The sequence below is a fragment of the Amyelois transitella genome, chromosome 14 (genome assembly GCF_032362555.1).
Source record: "Amyelois transitella isolate CPQ chromosome 14, ilAmyTran1.1, whole genome shotgun sequence".
NCBI lineage: Eukaryota > Metazoa > Arthropoda > Insecta > Lepidoptera > Pyralidae > Amyelois > Amyelois transitella.
This window is the reverse complement of record NC_083517.1, coordinates 1,112,797-1,133,698: the sequence shown is the minus strand read 5'-3', so window position 1 is coordinate 1,133,698 and position 20,902 is coordinate 1,112,797. Positions and strand designations below refer to the sequence as shown.

Genomic DNA, 20,902 nt, shown 5'->3' with positions numbered 1-20,902 from the left:
GGGCTGACAGTCTTAAAAAGACAGATATGTAGGCCACGTTCGGCTGTTTGGCTTTATGATAGAATTGAGATTCAAATAGTGACAGGTTGCTAGTCTGTCGCCTAATAGATGAATATCAAGTTTATAAGCCTATCCCTTAGTCGCCTTTTACGATATGCATGGGAAAGAGATGGAGTGATCCTATTCTTTATTTTCTAATTTAGTATAAGTTATAATAAAAAGCGAAACAGCGATAGTTTATCGCTCGATAAAAGGCTTCGCGCGTGACATGCTTCTACGCAGAAGATCTTGTTGAAATGTATCAAGTGCTTATCTATAAAAAGCGAATATAATTTGTATATGATACATAGATTTTTACTAGTCTGAGTTAGATGTTTTTTGGGTACCTAACTATAAATATATGTATTTAACTATAAAAATATAATATACTAAGAGGCTGAGTTCAAAATCATGTTTAAGGATCACATAAAAGTTTAAAGGGAATTAAGAGATTATTATGTGCATATAGATATAATCACGTATAGGTATACTTACCCTTTGTGAGGTAGACAGAGCCAACAGTCTCGAAAAGACAGTCCTAAAGATGGAATTGAGTTTGAAATAGTGACAGGTTGCTAGCCCATCCCAAGTTTTTAAGCCTTTTGCTTAGTCGCATTTTACGACGTTCATGGAAAAGATATGAAGTGGCACAAGTTCTCAAGTGCCGCTGGGAACCAATTCCCAAATTTATTAAAATCTTGCTCAAAAGCCGTGTGGTTTCCCCGCCCTTTAGAATAGAACCACTCCATGTCTTTCCCACTATTTGTATCTCAATTCCATCGTAAATCCATAACAGCTGACCGAGGCCTTTCAGTCTTTTTAAAGAAAATTGGCTCTGTCTACCCCGCAAGGGGTATAGACGTGACTGAATCTATCTTTCTCTCTCACAAGCAGCAGAAGAGGTGACGCCTGATGCGGCGCTGGTGTGCGTTCACGAGCTTCTGCTGGTCGCGCTGGCGCTGGCCTGGCTCGCCGTGCAAGTGCTGCTGCTCCTCGGCTGCTGCATCCTCGTCAAGAGGTTAATCTTTAATCCAGTTGTTTTTTTCTTGTCATTGACAGAGACAACCCTCGATCTAGTACAGTAGAATCCCGATTGTCCGAATCAATTAAAACCAGTGGCAATTCGGATAATCGATTTTATAGTCAAATCAAACAATATTTGAAATTTAAATGTTATATTATGTAATGAGTTTGACATTTGCACAAACGTCGTTTAGACAAAATTATTTAAAAAATAATTATAGATATGTAGGTACATGTGGTTCAATCACATCTTTTCATTGCAGCCAAATCCCTGATGAGCTTCTGTTGTAACAGCTATAAGGAATCTGATTCCTCCTGTCTTTCAAACCACTAACAAGCTTTTTCTAGAGCGTCAAAAGCTTCTGCGTGATATGGTCCTTGACATTCATCCTCAAGTTTCAGTCTCTTCATTGAGATGAGAGGAGTAGGTAAACATTTGGAGGTGCGTTTAAACTTGTCGCTATGTGTCGCTAGTTGCGCGGTACTAGAGCCGTGACGCGATTTCGGATAATCGGGATTCTAATGTATAGATAATGTCACGGCTCTCCAACATTTGGGAGCTATTCCCCGAATCGGGGAATTATTATATTTTATTATTAAATATTTTATTGATGCCCCAGTTTTCCTTTAATAGCCTCGAATAACATTCAGAAAGTAATCCGGTGTTACGTACTTTTTCTCTGACTTGCTGACATGATACCTAGTCTCCTTGTGGGATGAGTGAATGTGAGTCTTCGTCTACTCACATTCATATTATTGAGTAAAAAAAAAAATACTTTATTGCACAGATATCGGAATCTAGCCGAGCTGAGTCTGCAGAAGGACTACCACTCGTTCGACAACGTGGGCTTCGACACAGTCTCCACGCACCGAAGAGTCCACTGGCCGGACCAGAACATTGACATCTTGCATACAACTTAGTTAAATATCGATTTAGGTACTGTGGCGACATCTCTACGCCACTCGTCACAACATCCAATCAAACAACTACTGTCCAATCATCGCGAAGAAATTGACGCGCTCAACCAATAGCAGCGCAGAATTTAAATCGCGACTTCAAAGATTTTCATGGATTGGAGCTATATATACAACCTCCGACACAACATCGTGTGTCGCGCGGTTCCCCAGGCATAACACCAGCCTGGTGGAAGATCTTCCCTTTGGTGGCGGTCGAGCCGAATCATCGCTCCCGCTACAGTAGGATTAATGTAATAAAAAGTTTTCTTTATTGTCGAGGTTAAGGTGCCGTGTGGTTTCTGACACTTTAGAATAGGACCGTAACCGAGGATGTCGCAAAAGGCGACTAACGGAAAAGCTAATAAATTTGTGATTCTTCTTGCAAGTGATGGGCTAGCAACCTGTCCCTATTTGAATCTCAATTTCATCGTTAAGACATACCTACAGCAGCACGTGGCCTTTCAGTCTTTTCGAGACTGATGGCTCTGACTTCCCCGCAACGGATTAAGATGTGATTATATGTAGGTATGTATGTTAATGTATGCTTTGGCCTCTGGTGGTAGAAAAAAGCCCTTCATTCATATCATGCCGCCAGATCGCAAGCAACAGTTTAACAATTTGCAAACTAGTTAAGTTCAAAATATTTTGTTGTATATTCTTTCTCCTAATACCTCTAGGTTCATCCTGATGAAAATATCTGGAAGTAGATGAAGTTAAGGCATATGAATAATGATGTAAAAAATTGTGTGGTTGTAAAAATGTAAATGTTGATAACTAAAAATAAACTAATTTAGTAAATTGTTGTTTTATTTTCTTACTAGATAATTATGTAAAGGAAAAATCATAAAAATCAGAAAAATTATGTCTTATGTCAAATAATGTCTTATCAGACACGTGATGGCTGATGTCAAAAATGTTAAAAAAGGAAATAAGATTTGACGATTTAAAAGTAAGAAATGAAAATTCGTAATCCCAATAATTTGGATTTAATTGCTCTAAATCTTTACAAATATATATACAAGCATCTTTAATGGCGGACACTCAATGCACTGCCTTACATAAGACGTAGCGAACCTCAGGTCCCGAAGTATTATAAAACGACTTTGTGAACACTGGGAACATAATACAAAAATATCCACAATCGATTCTGTATGGACTTGAAACACCTCAATTTCCAATACCAAGTACCTAATTTCTTCTCAATAAAATCTAATAATTTAGCCTTTGTCGCACTAACAATGTCGGTTCTTCAGAAATGTAACAGTAGGTAGATCAGAAAATTTCTGTGATCGCTCAATTTGACCGCAAGTGAAAATATTTTATTTAATTAATTGCTCAGTTTCAGTCGCTGCTATAATTTACTACTCAAAAGTCAATCTAAAGATCATTGTATCCATCAATTAAATCAAATGTTTATAGCTTTGTATCTGAATCCATATTTTTCAAGCTTTATCTTTCAAGGTTTTTGTCATTGCGTAGCGTTAGTCGGCGCTGGCGGCGCGGGCGCAGGCGGCGGCGCGGTGGGCGGCTGCCGGGGCGGCCCCCGCGGCGCTGCCTGCCGGACGCTCTGCCTGTTAGACGCTGCATTGTAGTGGTACCCGTCGAATTTGTCACCCCCAGGGGTAGGAAACGTTGCTGTTCCCATGTACATTATCTGCAGAAAGAGAACAATGAATTAACAAGATTAGCTATTTAGGTTTAAAATCTTTAAGTAATTTTCAATGGCAATTACCAAACTCAAGTGATTTTGACGTTTATTGGCAAGGTACAATTAGTAACATCCACTTGTTCCTGTAGAGATGAGCATGTTTTTCAAAATAAAATCGTGTAGATACTATAATAAGTATATCTCGTCTCTGCCTTCAACCAAGTTGTTAAGAATTTTCCTGAGGTTTGAACCCGTCCGGACCTGCCTCGTAAGTACTCGACAAACTACATCAGGCCGTATGGCAGAATGACTTGGCACGGTAATCCTTAGTCTCCCTTGTGACATCGCTCAAGTCGGGCACGTGCTGACTCATGCCAAATAGACATGTCAAGAGTATCTACTCGAAACCCAAGAATTTGCATGAATAATGAATGTGAAGCGGAACAATTATGCAGAAATCCAGGAACGAAGTCTGATTATAGATACATGTAATCACGTCTTTATCCATTGCGGGGTAGACAGAGCCAACAGTCTTGAAAAGACTGATAGGCCACGTTCAGATGTTTGGCTTAACGATAGAATTAAGATGCAAATAGTGACAGGTTGTTAGCCCATCGCCCTAAAAAAAGTTTTATTTACCTATACAAATATTATAAAGCTGAAAAGTTTGTTTGTTTGAACGCACTAATCTCAGGAACTACTGGTCGAATTATTTTTGCGTTGAATAGACCATCTATCGAGGAAGGCCTTAGGCTAATAACATCACGCCGCAACTATAAGGAGCAAAGAAATAATGGAATATGTGAAAAAAAACGGGGGAAATTGACATCCTTGAGGGTTTTAATGATGCCCGAAATAACAATTCCACGCGGACGAAGTTGCGGGCACAGCTAGTATACTTATATATAAAAGGAGCCGTACCTGAGGCTTATACCCGTCCGGCCCCGCTTCGTACTCGACAAGTTGCATCCGGCCGTCCGGTAGGAGGACGTGAAAGGAGCCGGTTGCACGGTCGTCCTTCCTCTTCTCGTTGTGACCGAAGTCCAGGTTCACAGTGTTGTCTTGGACGTCGTAAGAGAAGTCGTAGTTAGCTGGTAGCTGGAGAGACAGAAGGCTGGATTAGGGCAAAATTAAAAAAAAAAATGTAGCGGGTGCGATAGTTCGGTCGGCCACAAAGGGAAGATTTTCCGCCAGGCTAGGTGTTATGCCTGGGGAACCGCGCGACAGACGATGTTGTGTCGGAGGTTGTATATATGTTCCAATTCGTGAAATCTTTGCTTGCGCGATTTAGACTATATTGTTATAGCTTATTATAACACATTAGTACGAACAGTTTTGAACAGAATGGAAAATTTAAAATGGCAACTTTACTTATACCTAGGAACGGACAAATTAGTTTTTAGGTATTTCAATGAGACCTCACCTTACACGATATATTTACTACCTTCTTAACGTGACATTAAGTATTGTGAAGATGAATTGAACAGATTTATTTTCAAAATTGGATACAAGGCATCACTTATTGACGTCACATATGAACCCTAGGCTTCTCTTCAACATGGTTTACGTGAAACAATAACAAAAGTATACTCACCGTTGGCTCTATTGCTGGTTTCTTTGAACCGTTGCCTATTTTGGGGGGTAAGTACTCTTGAGCTGAAGTACTTGACCAAAAAGTCATCCATGTTACCACCGTTAACTGAAACGTAATAAAGTTTGAGAATGTAATAAAAGATAAATATCTAAAGCAGATATTTAGTTTTTATTACAGAATTAAAAAAGTTGGATTAGTTTGGACGTTAAGTCATCTTTAAATGTTCTTTTTAATATCCGGCCCGAAGGACCAATTTCATTTCAGGTAATATAAAAAAATATATACGGGACAAATTACATAGATCGAGTTAGCCTCGAAGTAAGTTCGAGACTTGTGTTACGAGATACTAACTTAACAATACTATATTTTATAATAAATACTTATATAGATAAACAACCAAGATCCAGGCCAATCAGAGAAAGTTCTTTTCTCATCATGCCCTGGCTGGGATTCGAACCCGGGACCTCCGGTGTCACAGACAAGCGTACTACCGCTGCGCCACAGAGGCCGTCGAAAATGGTTATGTCATAACATTACTCTCTTTTTATTTTTCTGGTTAACATCCGAGTTAGAAGGAGGGAAATATAGCTGTGAACTTAGCAGGTAAAACCGAAAAACTGCATACGGCCCACATCCACAATTGAATCCAAATCAGACTTCAATTATGTTCAGATCAAGCCTAAAAAATTTAAATATTTTTGGTAGTACTTATATACTTACAAAAAATATAGTCCACATTCTGGATCGTTTTACAGTCTGATGGTCGGGAACTATTTGGGGTGATGGTGCTTGCAGCTGAGCTATTTATGCCCGCACTATAGCCGAAGGGCGGTGCCAATGCGGTTGTGGTTTCAACGCCTTAATATTTTTCATTATCTGAGCGCACGACCAACAAAGTTTATAATTATTTCGAAAGATTTTTTGTCAAGTCTAGTTACCTAGTTCTTTTCGGTTTCATCAGTGGTTTGTGCGTGATGGAATCGACCACAGTAACCTTTGAAAATCATTCAAAACAATTTATTTAATATACGTAGGTAAGTAATACAGTCAATGTCATGTAGAAATTCTTTATTATGTGTATTAACCTATTTTAAAACCTTTTAGTAAGTAATAATTTTGAATACTTTTTTATAGTGCATAATTTTGTGCTGTCACTGTCATTGCTGTCTGATACGTCAAAATAGCGTGAGATTATGAACATTATCAATACATTGGGAAATAGTAAAAATGAAATAAAACTGATAAACCGGCTTCTTCGATAATAAATTTACTATTGCAACTAATAATTCCTTTAACGTTAAAATGAATTCCATTTTACGAAATAGGGTTAATGTTCTTATAAGGGCGTTTTCGACATCAACAATAAGACAATGTGCCGTGCCGCCTAAAAGACCGAAAAAGAATTTTATGGCTCCTGTAACGTGGAAATCTCTCTCTGCAATAGCATTGGTAGGGAGTGGCCTCACTGGGTTCATGATGTACGTGCGAAAGGAAAAGCAGGAGGCTTTGGATCGCGAGAGGAAGAGGCAGCTAGGGAAAGCTAAAATAGGTGGAGAATTTGAACTTGTGGACTCAGAGGTGATTTTTCTATTATAATAAATTATTTTTATAAATTTTTGACTATATTGGAGCTTCTGGAAACCTAATTTCTTTTATATGCGTTAAGTAAATTCTTGTTAAAAAAACCTAATTTTGTTTACAAGTACTTTTTTCTTGATATGAAAACTCATATAACCACATTTTATCTATTATTTCAGGGCAAAGTAGTAAAGAGCAAGGACTTCTTGGGCAAATGGCTTCTAATATATTTTGGGTTCACACACTGTCCTGATATATGTCCAGACGAGTTGGAGAAATTAGCTGAAGTTGTGAATATGCATGGTATGTGGGCGGGCACTTTATGTTTTTAAAAATTAATTAAACAAGGAAAGCATTAGCAACTGCTCATTTATATTATCTCAATTCCTATACAATCTAGCTTTTAAACTGAAATTCAAAATTTTTTATTCATGATAATAGGATACTTCATATTGCTTAATAATTGTCAAAACGTATGGTTTCACAACATTGGTTGATGTCAAATAAATTAATTAAAACTAAGTATACTGCCGCTTCCAAAGCGTCAGTGTAGGAGAGGCGGTAACAAACTGCACTGCAACATTTTCTTCAACAACGTCAACTTCACAATTATCCAAATTTAGAATAGAAATATGGACGAGAGAAAACATAACTGTTGCTTTTGAGCGTTCCAACTTACTTTGTGTACCTACCACTAAAGTATGTTGTTTTGATTGTCTGTATAAATGGTTTCAGACAACACACCCTCGGCACCGCCACTGCAGCCTCTCTTCATATCAGTAGACCCACAGAGAGACACTCCCGAAATTGTTGGAAAGTAAGTTGTTGTCACATTTTTTTAATACAAAATATCTTTATTCCCTTTAAAAAATATTACATATGTATACATATACATTACAATAACTTAGGAATTTTTTTTAGGCAATTGGCTAGCAACTTGTCACTATTTGAATCTCAATTCCATCATTAAGCCAAATAGCTGAACGGGAAATATAGTCTTTTCAAGACTGTCGGCTCTGTCTACCCCGCAAGGGATATAGACGTGACAATATGTATGTATACATTACAAATATTTTTGATCTTAATGTTGTATGTCTCTCTCTCTTTCTGGTTAACTAGAATAGAGAAAGAGGTATGATAAGACAATAAGAAACATAAAGTGAAGCTCAACTCAATGGTAAAGGCGTGTAAAGTTGCAATTTAGCCTAGCAACCTGCTACTGTCTGAATCTCAATTCCATCATTATGCCATCCAGTTTCGGCGCAAGGCCTGGACATAGTGTGGGCAAGATACCATTTGTGAAGCCCATTGATGGTGGTATACTATCATTTTTATAAAAATTCAAAGAAAGTTTATTAAAAAAATGGTAGTATGAATGTTTTATTATTATATATAATTATAATGAAGTATTACTTGTATTGATTTTTAAAAAACATTGTCATGTTATTTAGATTAAAAAAATTCGGCAATGAGACGCAAGGCAGTGAGCGGTGGTCAAAACCGCCCACGTCTTACGCCGTCTCTGATGCCATCCAGCCAAATTAGGCATTCTGAGACTTTTCGAGAAAATAAAGCCCTGTTTGCCCCGCAAGATGAGATACATAAAATCACGCCTTTTCACCGGAGGGGAAGACAGAGACTACATCTTTCCACGATCTCTGCATACTTCCTTTGCTTCATCCACGTTCATAACACTCTTCATGCAAACTTGTGGGTACTATTGACCTGACCCTCTTTCTAGATACTGCAAAGAATTCTCTCCAAGACTGCTGGGACTGACAGGGACGCATGATCAAGTGCAGAAAGCGTGTCGGTCATACCGGGTGTACTTCAGCGCTGGACCAGAAGACGTTGATAATGATTATATTGTAAGTATATTTCATGATATTTTATTTAACTAACTCTTGTCTGTCGCACAAAATATACTTACATACCATGGTAAACGCGCCTTGCGTTTTTTGTGTCACCTGCGATTTTCTGTCCTTGTCATTTTAAACCGATTAAAAAAAAAGGCAGTTGTTCTTAATTATACCGTATTTTTTTTAAAATGTTTTGTTAGTTTGATAAAATCAATACATACTGTATAAATGAGATAATAATACTGTATTTATAACTACAAAGGTGTAGTAAGGGTGGCGATTTTTGTATCTTGGTTAAATTTAGTGAAATCCATGCGTCACTTAAAAATGAAAGCGAAATGAGTAATTGCATTCAGGAATAAAACTACTATCAGTAAGCCTATTAGCTGAACGTGGCCTATCAGTCTTTCAAGACTCTTGACTCTGTCTACCCCCAAGGGATATAGACGTGATCATATGAATGAATGAATAAAACTATACAGAGTACAGCTTGTTTTATGCTTTTTTGCCTTGTGCAGTCACGTCAGTGTCATAGGTGATAAATTGCAAGAGGGTCCTCTGCGCTGGTACGGTCACAACTTGTGGAAGCCTGCAGGGATTAATTGTTTGGTCATGCGCCTTTGCCAGGCACGGGGAGGAATAGAATAGAATATTTATTTGCTTTAGCTTTGAGTGCTTTTTATTTGCTTTGAGGACTAGTAGTAGTAGACCAAAGAAATCCTAGCTTGACTCCGCGAAAGATAACATGCCTGCCAATCTTGTCTTAGAACTGAAGATGTGGTAGACCGATAGAAGTGGAAAGAGAGAAGTAGGAAAGCTGACCCCAGGCCTCGACGCTTAATGGCAGAGAGTCACGCGCCAGGATAAGAGAGTGAGACAGCTATAAGAAAGTAATTATTATTTTTTGTAGGTCGACCACACAATAATCATCTACTTGGTAGACCCAGACGGAGAGTTTGTGGACTATTATGGACAGAACAGGAACGCTAAGGAGATCCATGACTCCATGCTGGTCAACATACAGAAGTACCAGTCTGCGAAGAAGCCCAGCTGGTTTTGAGTGCATTTCGTTAGTATTAACCGTGTTAGTTTAGATAAAACTTATTTTTGTTTAAGTAAATGATTGTTATTTTGATGTTACGTTTTTGTTGTTTATGTTAAGATTAAGCCCGAACGAATTTCTATTCATACATACATACATACTTATGGTCACGTCTATATACCTTGCGGGGTAGACAGAGCTAACAGTCGCGAAAAGACTGAATGGCCACGTTCAGCTATTTGGCTTAGTGATAGAATTGAGATTCAAATAGTGACAGGTTGCTAGCCCATCGCCTAAAAGAGGAATCCCAAGTTTATAAGCCTATCCCTTAGTCGCTTTTTACGACATCCATGGGAAAGAGATGGAGTGGTCCTATTCTTTTTTGTAATGGTGCCGGGAACCACACGGCACTTATAATATTAGTATAGACGTTGTTAACACAAATGAAGTACAATAAAACAAAAATCGTATCATTATATCAAACTTTTATTTCTACAATCTCATACGGCTGCCTCAGTCTCCAGCAACAACCTTGCTAAAGCGTGTTTGGCTCCTAGGGCCAAGGTTGAAAAGTCCTCATCTCTCAGCTGCCTCAGGCAGTGCCGCCTGTCGTCCTGCGAGCCGCTGTCCCCGCACGGCGGACCTCGAGCTGACAGAATGAGAGCTGGCTCCGGACCTCGTATACACCTTAAAGACGAACGGGTCAGCAGCGATTCTATACTCGTCCAGTCTGATTCGCCGCGCGAGTTGCTCTCCGCTGCCGCTGTAATAGGAGAGACATTGTTTAGAATAGAATAGATTTATTTTCAAAATTAAGGTACAAGGTAGCACTAATTGACGTCATATAACTTAAATCTAATTATAACTACTACAGCTTCCAAAGCGCATGCGTTCAATTATATATTATTAGTAATGTCTGATAATATTTACGTGATACTTACTTTTTTTTTTGTTAAAACAACATACATACTACGACATTATCGATCATATAAAACATCTTTATTCCCGGGGTAGGCGGAGACAACAGTCTTAAAGTACTAAAAGGTTCAGCTACCTACCGGGCTTGGTGATTGGATTCAAATTTTAATTACACAGGGTAGTGCTTAAAAAAATCAGAATAGAATAGATTTATTTTCAAAATTAAGATACAAGGTAGCACTAATTGACGTCATATAACTTAAATCGAATTTTAACTACTGCCGCTTCTAAAGCGCATGCGTAGAAGAAGCGGCGGAACAAACTACACTGCAGCATTTTCACCGGACGTCAATATACAAATATAGATCTCTTAAATCTAAATTTCAAAATTGGATACAAGTTAGCACTTATTGACGTCACATCACTTAAATCTGTTTATAAGTACTACCGCTTCCAAAGCGCATGTGTAGAAGAAGCGGCGGAACAAGCTACACTGCAGCATTTTCATCGGTCGTCAATATACAAATATAGATGTCTTAAATCTAAATCATGAACGAATGCACATTGTCTATATTAAAAAAACATGAATGAATGTAGAACTAGTTATTTTGCAGGAAATCTTATTCCATAATATGGATCATCACATTCGTCGCCTGAATGTGCAGGTTTCCTCACGATGTTTTCTTTCACCGTAGTAGCATCGACGGTGAAGGAAAACATCTTGACGGCCTCTGTGGTGCAGCGGTAGTGCGCTTGTCTGCGACACCGGAGGTCCCGGGTTCGAATCCCGGTCAGAGCATGATGAGAAATGAACTTTTTCTGAGTGGTCTGGGTCTTCGATGTTTATCTATATAAGTATTTATTATAAAATATATTATCGTTGAGTTAGTATCTCATAACACAAGTCTCGAACTTACTTCGAGGCTAACTCAATCTGTGTAATTTGTCCTGTATATATATTTAATATATATATATCGGTTAGCAATCACTTCGCACACTCAACCTTACCCGAGTCATAGTCCTTCCTGTAGAAGGAGAGCACGGGAGCGGCGTGCAGCTGGAACCGGCCCGTGTTGACCTGCGGCTTGTTCCCGTTCTCGTCCACGAACCCGGGGTGCTGGTACTGGGCGAAGCGGGAGAACCCCACGGGCAGGAACCACTGCTCGCCCATTATCGTGTTCATGCGCACCTGAAAAATCAAAGGTTGAGGATGTTATTGGATAGTAGCTGGTTGACCGAGCTTTGCTCGGATTTTTGTTTTTGATAGAACGATAGCGTTATAGATGGCGTTGATATAGTTTATTAAAACGCGGTTTTTAAAATGTTTATATATCTTGGGAACCGAGCTTTTCTCGAACCTAGGACCTTGATAAATCGATTCCTTGAGCCGAAAAGCCCCTTATCTGTAACTTTCATGAAAATCGTTGGAGCAGTTTCCGAGATCCTGATTATATATACACAAGAATTGCTCGTTTAAATATATTAGATTAGATGAATGCTGCTGAAAAGATTTTGTTAAGTGCTGTGTGGTTCCCGGTACCATTACAAAATAGAATAGGACAACTCCATCTCTTTCCCACGGATGTCGTAAAAGGCGACTAAGGGATAGGCTCATAAACTTGGGATTCCTCTTTCAGGCGATGGGCTAGCAACCTGTCACTGTTTGAATCTCAATTCTATCTTAAAACCAAATAGCTCAACGTGGCCTATCAGTCTTTTCAAGACTGTTGGCTCTGCCTACCCCGCTAGGGATATAGACGTGATCATATGTATGTATGAAAAGATTATTAAGGTATATCATTTGAGGTGGTTCCATACATCATCGTTCAGACCCTTCATTTCATCGTTTGTGCAACTCTGGGATTCACTGTGATAGTTTTAAAGAAAGAAAATTTTCGCGTCGCAATGTTCGTGCCCGTACTCCTCCGAAACGGCTTGACCGATTCTCATGAAATTTTGCGAGCATATTTTCAAGTTTGTTCGCTCCGTCTACCCCGCAAGCGACACAGACATTACAATACCGTATGTTTAAACAATTGAAGACGTACCCTGTTCAAGAACTCCTCGTTGAACTCCATATGGGGCGCGGCTACCAGCACCAGCGCGTCCTTCGCCAGCCGCGGCAGCGCGCCCGCCAGCGCAGCCCTGGCGCTCCGCCGGCCCGCCTCGGCGTCCCCAGCGCCGGCCGGCCGCGCCGCCTTTATGCTCACCAGCTCCAGTCTAGCAGTATTGTGCTTCTGCTGAAGCGCTGATAAACTCGAGCGGAGGGGGGCGGTTATAGTGGAATCGTCTTCGGCGCCCTGTTCAAAGAGATTTGTTTGATTTGCAACTAACTAGCTGTGCCGGCGACTTCGCCCGCGCGGAATAGTTTTTTTTTTTTATTTTTTTATATACACACAGATTGAGTTAGCCTCAAAGTAAGTTCGTGCCTTGTGTTACGAGATTCTAACTCAACAATACATACATACATAAAATCACGCCTCTTTCCCGGAGGGGTAGGCAGAGACTACCTCTTTCCACTTGCCACGATCCCTGCATACTTCCTTTGCTTCATCCACATTCATAACTCTCTTCATGCAAGCTCGGCGGTTTCGGGTACTTTTGACCTGACCCTTTACCAGGACGTCCTTAATTACAACAATACGATATTTTATGATAAATACTTATATATAGATAAACATTCAAGACCCAGACCAATCAGAGAAAGTTTGTTTCTCATCATACCCTTGAATTCGGGACCTCCGGTGTCCCAGTCAAGCGTACTACCGCTGCGCCACAGAAACCGTCATTTTGGGCATCATTGAAGCCCTCAAGGATGAATAGTTTTCCCCGTTTTTTTTTCCACATTTTCCATTATATCTTCGCTCCTTATAGTTGCAGCGTAAATAGCCTAAAGCCTTCCTCAATAAATGGTATATTCAACACAAAAATAATTTTTCAATTCGAACCAGTAGTTCCTGAGATTAGCGCGTTCAAACAAACAAACTCTTCAGCTTTATAATATTAGTATAGATGTTTTGAAGTCACTAGTGCCGTGTGGTTCTCGTCACCAATATAAAAAGGAATAGGAGCACTCCACCTCTGGATGTCGTAAAAGGCGGCTAAGGGATAAGCTTATAAACTTGGTAATCTTTTAGGCGATGGACTAGCAACCTGTCACTATTTGTATCTCAATTCTATCATCAAGCCATAAAACTGAACGTGGCCTATCAGTCTTTCAAGACTGCCGTTTCTGTCTATCCCGCAAGGGATACAGACGTGATTATATATATATATATATGTATAAATAAATACCTCAGTCCACGACACAATAACGACAATGAGCGCTGTGTTCCTGTCCCGGGCGAGGCAGACAGTCTCGTAGCGTTTCAGGAAGGATACCGCCTCGGCAACCGCCCCTGCAGTCCCTGGCACGGGCAGTACAATGACCACCCGCCCGCTCTCTGTCACGTACGGCACGGGGACGAGGCGGGCAGAGCCTAGCACGCGGATCACTTCCAATTGGCGGAGTCGCGAGCCCTGACGGACAAAATATTATATTGATTTACATAGGATTAAGATTTATTTTTCTTTCGTCGTTGAAATACCAAAAATAATTGAATAAAACGTTTCCATGGTTCCTTTTTGGTTTGTGTGGCTGAGTAATGGAATGAAGTGTTCCGAGTCTTTGTTCCCACGCAAGCACTGTCCGAGACCATAATTTTTGGATATAAGCAAAACAAATATTTTATTACAATTTCTATAATAGACTTTCTCATCTCACAAACTTCAATTTCCAATTTTGAGCACCATCTCGGACGACACCCAAAATAGTTGTGGGATTTAAAGTAAAACAGTGCGGAATTATATCGTAAATCTTCTTATTTTATTAGACTTCTTAAAACACATCTTTTAACGTCTTACATCGTACCACAGACTCACTATTCTCTCTCTTAATGTTGCCAGCGTAAAAATTAGTAAGAGGATTTAAATAAAAACAAAAAACAAAACCTCTCCCACATAAATATTGGTATTTCTTGGATAGGTATGTAACATCAGACAGACCTTCATCGTCACTGGTGACGGATACTAACCAACTAAGGGTTAGTTTTATAAACTTGGGAATACTCTTTTGAGAATGGGCTAGCAATCTGTCATTATTTGAATCTCAATTCTATTATTAAGCCAAACAGATAAACGTCTATTAGTGTTTTCAAGACTTGGTTCTGTCTACTCCAAAAGGAATATAGGCGTGATTATATTGTTTGTATATATGTATGTATGTTACATGTATGTATGTCATGATGTGTGTATGTGTGTATGTATGTATGTCGTGATGTGTGTATGTATGTATGTCATGATGTGTCGTATGCATGTCATGATGTGTGTATGTCATAATGTGTGTATGTGTGTATGTATGTATGTCGTGATGTGTGTATGTATGTATGTCATGATGTGTGTATGTATGTATGTCATGATGTGTCGTATGTATGTATGTCATGTTGTGTGTATGTATGTATGTCATGATGTGTGTATGTATGTATGTAATGATGTCTGTGTGTACCTGCGGCGCCGCCTCCCGCAGCAGCAGCCGGTAGCGCAGCCCGCGCGGCGGCTCCCAGCGCCACGCGCCGCCCTCCACGCGCACCCGCGGCGGGGGCGCGCCCCAGCGGTGGGACGCCCACGATATCGCCGTTTTCTCTACCAGCTGTTATGCACAAAAACATCAGAGTTAAATAAGTGCGCTGTCTTCTTTTTCCCGCCGTTAGTCCTGTAGAAGTAATATTATAAACTAGTTGTGCTCGCGGCTAGTTCCCACTAGTTCAATTGGTCAGTACAATCGTTGAACTAGTGAGACTTTTTTGTCTCAGTTGATTTTGAATTTGAAAATGGAATAGGATCGGAGACTCACATCGAGCGCCTCCTTGTGTGCGCCGGCGAGCGCGGCGCAGGCGCGGTTCTCGTCCGGCATGAACGCGTGCGTCGCGTTGAACGTGGTCCAGCGCAGATGGTCGAATCTGAAACGATTCATTATCAGTGTTAAACATTGTGGCGTTTTGGGTAAAAAGTCGGTGTTCAATTCAGGAATCACAATTTGAAGTGTAATGCAACCTCATTGGTTTAATAATAGTAATGGCTGGTAATAGACGCTAAAATAGATGTAAACAAAAAAGAAAAGAAAAAATTAGAATTGTTTTTTGAAAATGAAATGTATTATTGCATTTAGTTCAAATTACAGTGAAAGTTAAGAATCTAAAGTATGTTTGTTATTTGTTTCACACAAAAAAGATCCCGTATTTCAGCAGTGCAATAAACAGTCGGAAGTAAGATAGATGAGAGATAATTTAAAGATGTATAGAATAACTGCATCAACGAGTTTGTTTGTTTGTAATATCTTTATCGCATAGAAATTTACACAGTAACAAGAAAATAGTAAGTACATAGGTAGTTATAAAGGAAACAAATCACTTGGAGTTTTTGGGTAAAACGTCGCACGTAAGAGAGATGAGAGATAATTTTAAGATGTATAGAATAACTGCATCAATCTTTATTAGGACTATTCTTACTTACTTAAATATTATGAGGGTATGGGATTAGTTATAGAAGCGAGTTGCTTAACTTGGTGAGCGTCGAAGAAGAAGGCGAAGGCCTTTTAGTTGTTACTCACTGTCAATAATGAGAAGAGATAAAGAGAGAAGAGATGAAAAGAGAAGCGATAAAGAGAGAGGAGATGAAGAGGGAAAAGATGAAGAGAGGAACGATAAAGAGAGAAGAGATGAAGAGAGAATAAATGAAGATAGGAGTGATGAAGAGAAAAGAGAGAAATGATGAAGTGAGAAGTGATAAGGAGAGAAATGATGAAGTGAGAAGAGATAAGGAGAGAAATGATGAAGTGAGAAGAGATAAGGAGAGAAATGATGAAGTGAGAAGAGATGCAGAGAGAAGATATGAAGAGCGTAGCGACCTGTTGTCGGGCAGCGGCGGCGCGAGCCCCGCGTCGGCGCGCAGCCCGCCCGGCCACGTGGCGTTGCGCGCGGCGGCGGGGTGCCGCGCGGCGTTGCGCCACAGGTAGCCGCGCAGGCGCAGCACCTCCGCGCGCTCGCGCTCCAGGTACACCTGTGGCCATTGACACGAGAATCGCTTGTTAAAATTCGTGATTGTGAGTGGTTAGGGGAATAACTTGCAATAGGAAGTTGTAAGTTTCATTGCTGATTGATAAAATATGCACAGTGACTTGCCGTTTTTTTTTACTTAATTATTTAGTTCCTTTATTCTTCATGGGATAAACCGGTAATTGATTTAATCTAATTTTAATAGTCAATGTTTCCTCCCAGCTTAATTAATATACTCGAAAATGACGAACTAACTTAACTCATGACACAGAAATAACAACTTACCCGTGAAACGTACGCGTGCAAACGATGCAAATGATCAGGTTGCGTCACAGGATACGCCGTAACTGAATCTGCCAACTCCGGTGTCAACCCTGCAGCGGGTTCATCGCTTAGTTTCAGCGCTGAGTACGTCTGGGCCTGAAGCGCTGTAGTGCAGCGCTGGTGTGCTGCGTGGAGTACGCAGCGGCCGATGTTCTCGTGGTGGTGGGGGGAGTAAGAGTTGCGGACGCACCAATCCAGCTCGCCGTGTACCGCCCGCAACACAGAATTGGATAGGAGTATGCCGCCCTCTGTTGAGAAATTATACACATTGAATCTTATATGAATGTGACATCATAATATGTTTCTTTTCTAAGTGTTAGTGTGTATGACAACAGGGAAACAGAAATAAAAAATCTGTTCTAGTTTATTATGAAAGGAAGAAAGAAAAAATGTTTATTTGGTACATTATTCTAATATACATTCAGTCAGAAAAGTATCGGGAATGGATTATTTATTTATGGTTCCAAATTCAAATTTTTGTTTTTTTTGTTATTGTTAGATTGGCACAACTGTTTTCCATTTTGGCGCGGAGTTTGAGTTGCATCTGTTGTTTACATTAAATACAGTGCTATTTTTAGTTATATCAATATCTAGTGTGTATTGCTAATTTCATAATGGATAAAAACATCGAACAAAGAGTTTGTCTTAAATTTTGCATTGCCAATGGAATATCGTGTTCGGAGTCACTGAAAATGTTACAGAAGGCTTACGGTGAATCGACTTTATCAAAAACTCGTGCTTATGAGTGGAACAAAGCGTTCAAAAGCGGTCGAGATGTGATGGAAGATTTGCCTCGCTCTGGTAGGCCATCAACGTCTGCAACTGAAGTTAACATCGCAAAAGTGAAGGAAATAGTGACTGAAAATCCTCATTCAACTTTGAGAGAGATAGCCACCGAACTTTCTGTATCTCACGAGTCGATCCGTACCATTTTAACTAATAATTTGGGTATGAAACATGTTGCCGCTCGGCTAGTCCCAAAAGACCTGAATTTTTTTCAAAAACTCAATCGCATGAGAGTCGCTGAGGACATGCTAGAACGAGTCAATTCCGACCCAACATTCATGAAACGCATTGTTACTGGTGACGAGACGTGGGTTTACGAGTTTGACATGCAAACTAGTCAACAAGCTTCGGAGTGGCGCCTTCCAACTGAACCGAAACCGAAAAAACCACGCCAAAGTCGTTCAAAAGTCAAAGTCATGTTGACTGTTTTCTTTGACTATCCCGTGTTGTGCACTCGGAATTCTTGCCGGAAGGTCAAACGGTAAATAAGGAATATTATTTGAGTGTTATGCGGCGTTTAAGAGAGCAAATCCGACGAAAAAGGCCAGATTTGTGGAAAGAAAATTCTTGGATTTTGCACCATGATAATGCACCTTCGCACAAGGCCATCATTGTGAACGAATTTTTAACCAAACACTCAACAAATACCATCGAGCAACCACCATATTCACCAGATATGGCTCCAGCCGACTTTTTTCTTTTTCCTAAACTCAAATTACCACTTCGTGGCACCCGTTTTCAATCGGTAGAAGACATAAAAGAGAATTCGCGGCGAGAACTGACCTCAATTCCGGAAACAGCGTTTAAAAAATGTTTTGATGATTGGATTATTCGTTGGCGTAAGTGTATCGTTTCTAAAGGAGCATATTTTGAAGGTGATAAAATAAATTTGGATGAATAACAAACAGTTTGTGTATTATTGATCTTTTCCTGCTACTTTCTTGACAGAGTAGTATAACAAAAAAAAAAACAGAAACATTAACCTATAACAACTTTTGTACCAGAATATGGACCTTCCTCAGCATTTGTTGTGGCATAATACCACAATGCTGGTCTTCCGTGGGCACCAACGTAAAAAAAATATTGTTGTTTATTTTACAAATAAAAAAGTTAGTCTTGGCCCTTTGTAAAGTAAACTTATGTCTCACTGAAGTATACTTACCAAGTGTACAATAATGGCTGTCATCCTCCGCAATAGTGCCCATATAGATATCCTGACTGACACTCAGTTTTGACACAAGATCAGTCAGACGGCGAGCATTCACAAATGTCGCATCAGAAACTAGGAAGAAGAAATCATATTCTTCAAGGTAATTATCAGCTAGGTATTTCAGTGCATGGAAAGGCTTCAGCATCTCTCGGGTATCGGTGAAGCCTACTACGTTGGCACGGGCGGGAGATGGTGAAAGAGTGTTGGCAGCAATGAAGAAACGTAGGGAGGGTTGGAGACGTGCAGCAGTACGGTTCAGGGCCGCCCCACGTGCTGATAGGGCTTCTTCGGAACTCAGCACACCAGATAACAGGGAACCTGCAAATAAGCAAATTACTGTGTAATGTAATGTAATCAGGAAAATCTAACAAAATCCAGGCAACTAGAAACTCAAAGACTAAAACAATATTGCTTTTCTCTCATCTCTGCGTGTTGTGTGTGTGTGCGGTCACAATCTCCAGGTATGCTTTAGTTTGGGATGACTGAATATGGAGGGTGGATTTATAAACTTTGTATTTTTTTGCCTTACATGTTAACCACTACCAGATATTGATTTCATTCTGTTAGTTTTTTATTCATATATCTGTTATCTGGATTATATACACATTATCAGTTGATTATAATTTTAGTCATTAGAGAACTAATACTATTATTATTACACTTTCAAATTCAAAGATTATTTAAATGTGTTTTCAATTGTACTTTGTTCTATTTAAACTTACCTCTCATACCAAGTTCGGTGCTATAATACCGCGGACGCTGCACAGTGCGCCCCGCGGCAGGTCCAGCCGCTCCCAAAGGTCTTTCCTCCCTATGCGGCTCAAACTCATCAGCCTCTGCCGGAGACCCACTCGCAGCACCCCCGCACTCCACCACATCCTCCTCCAAGGGCACAGCTACTAAAGCGACCCATAATCCCAACACCAGCCCCAACAGGAAGAACGAATTGTGCTTCACTTGCGTTACCACGAACCGAGATAACATGTTTATTGGCAATTATCTTGTTTATAAGATAGTTAGAACATCCCGTTGGTATCACAAAGCAGATCTATTTTGCGTTGTGCTAGCAACTAAACGAAATCACAACATTTTTTTAATAAATAAAAAAGGACAAAGTGCAGTAGTCTGCAATACAAAATTAAATTAACTAATTCAACTTTTAGATCAACTGAGAAAATGTATGAATGAATGACAATGACATTTCGATCAGACAACTTGGCACAATAATTAATGACACACACTTGAATTCTGACTTTGATGGATATTTCATAATTTTTCACGTTTGAGAAGCAAAATCAATCGGTGGCAACGGCACTACATTTGTTTGCTATTAGATAATGGTTTATTAATGAAGAACCTAGCGAACTTAAGGTCATTAAACAAGCATCAGCCAGTATATATACCTATATAGGGGTACTTAATAATATGTACGCAAAAATCAATTTCGTTAGAGAACTGCTTATAAGACTAGACTAATCCTAAACAAAGTATTCAATACAACCTAAACACTGTTCAGTTTTCAGTTATATCTTCCTTCCTGCGTGTTTCTGTTAAAACCTCACTCTTCTGGTGAAGAACCCTGGTTGCACCTCTTTACCATGACCACTCATACCTCCGCATCCTTTGTAGGGGAACCGAACTTTTCATGTTAAAAACTGCACTAGATGAATGTGGCCTATTTCTTTAATTGTCTTCTCCGGTATCCATTGGAAAGAGATGGAATACAACATTCTTTAGTAGGTAATATCAAAACAAAGTATGAACTCGGTGTAGCGGCCGCAGTTTTAAAAAGGAAAAGAAAATAAATACATACATAGGAAACACAATACTTT

The 20,902-nt window shown here is 39.7% G+C and overlaps 4 protein-coding genes across 7 annotated transcripts in view; 2 read left to right on the top strand and 2 right to left on the bottom strand.

The window, feature by feature from the left end:
- Positions 1 to 2,763, top strand: part of LOC106132843 (uncharacterized) — a 35,021-nt gene extending 32,258 nt beyond the window's left edge. For all 4 annotated transcript variants that reach the window (XM_060947841.1, XM_060947840.1, XM_060947842.1 and 1 more), the window contains 2 exons: positions 934 to 1,057; positions 1,851 to 2,763. In XM_060947841.1, the coding sequence (XP_060803824.1) occupies positions 934 to 1,057; positions 1,851 to 1,983 (257 nt within the window). In that variant the 3' untranslated portion in view covers positions 1,984 to 2,763. The remainder of the gene's footprint in view (positions 1 to 933; positions 1,058 to 1,850) is intronic.
- A 596-nt stretch (positions 2,764 to 3,359) lies between these two features.
- On the bottom strand, positions 3,360 to 6,064 carry LOC106129127 (pro-resilin-like). Its single transcript, XM_013327597.2, has 4 exons — positions 5,982 to 6,064; positions 5,262 to 5,366; positions 4,589 to 4,765; positions 3,360 to 3,673 (listed from the first exon to the last, which is right to left on the bottom strand). The coding sequence occupies exons 1-4, from the start codon at positions 5,997 to 5,999 to the stop codon at positions 3,488 to 3,490; spliced, it is 486 nt and encodes a 161-aa protein (XP_013183051.2). The 5' UTR covers positions 6,000 to 6,064; the 3' UTR covers positions 3,360 to 3,487.
- A 366-nt stretch (positions 6,065 to 6,430) lies between these two features.
- LOC106129140 (protein SCO1 homolog, mitochondrial) lies at positions 6,431 to 9,833 on the top strand. The gene is made up of 5 exons (XM_013327613.2): positions 6,431 to 6,839; positions 7,019 to 7,142; positions 7,575 to 7,656; positions 8,581 to 8,707; positions 9,609 to 9,833. The coding sequence occupies exons 1-5, from the start codon at positions 6,564 to 6,566 to the stop codon at positions 9,756 to 9,758; spliced, it is 759 nt and encodes a 252-aa protein (XP_013183067.1). The 5' UTR covers positions 6,431 to 6,563; the 3' UTR covers positions 9,759 to 9,833.
- Positions 9,834 to 10,208: 375 nt separating this feature from the next.
- LOC106129129 (chondroitin sulfate synthase 2) lies at positions 10,209 to 20,267 on the bottom strand. The gene is made up of 10 exons (XM_060947780.1): positions 19,793 to 20,267; positions 19,023 to 19,388; positions 17,036 to 17,322; positions 16,603 to 16,754; positions 15,550 to 15,655; positions 15,202 to 15,345; positions 13,953 to 14,177; positions 12,707 to 12,958; positions 11,667 to 11,847; positions 10,209 to 10,503 (listed from the first exon to the last, which is right to left on the bottom strand). Exons 1-10 carry the CDS (start codon positions 20,052 to 20,054, stop codon positions 10,241 to 10,243), a joined length of 2,238 nt encoding a protein of 745 aa, XP_060803763.1. The 5' UTR covers positions 20,055 to 20,267; the 3' UTR covers positions 10,209 to 10,240.
- Between the last annotated feature and the right edge of the window lie 635 nt (positions 20,268 to 20,902).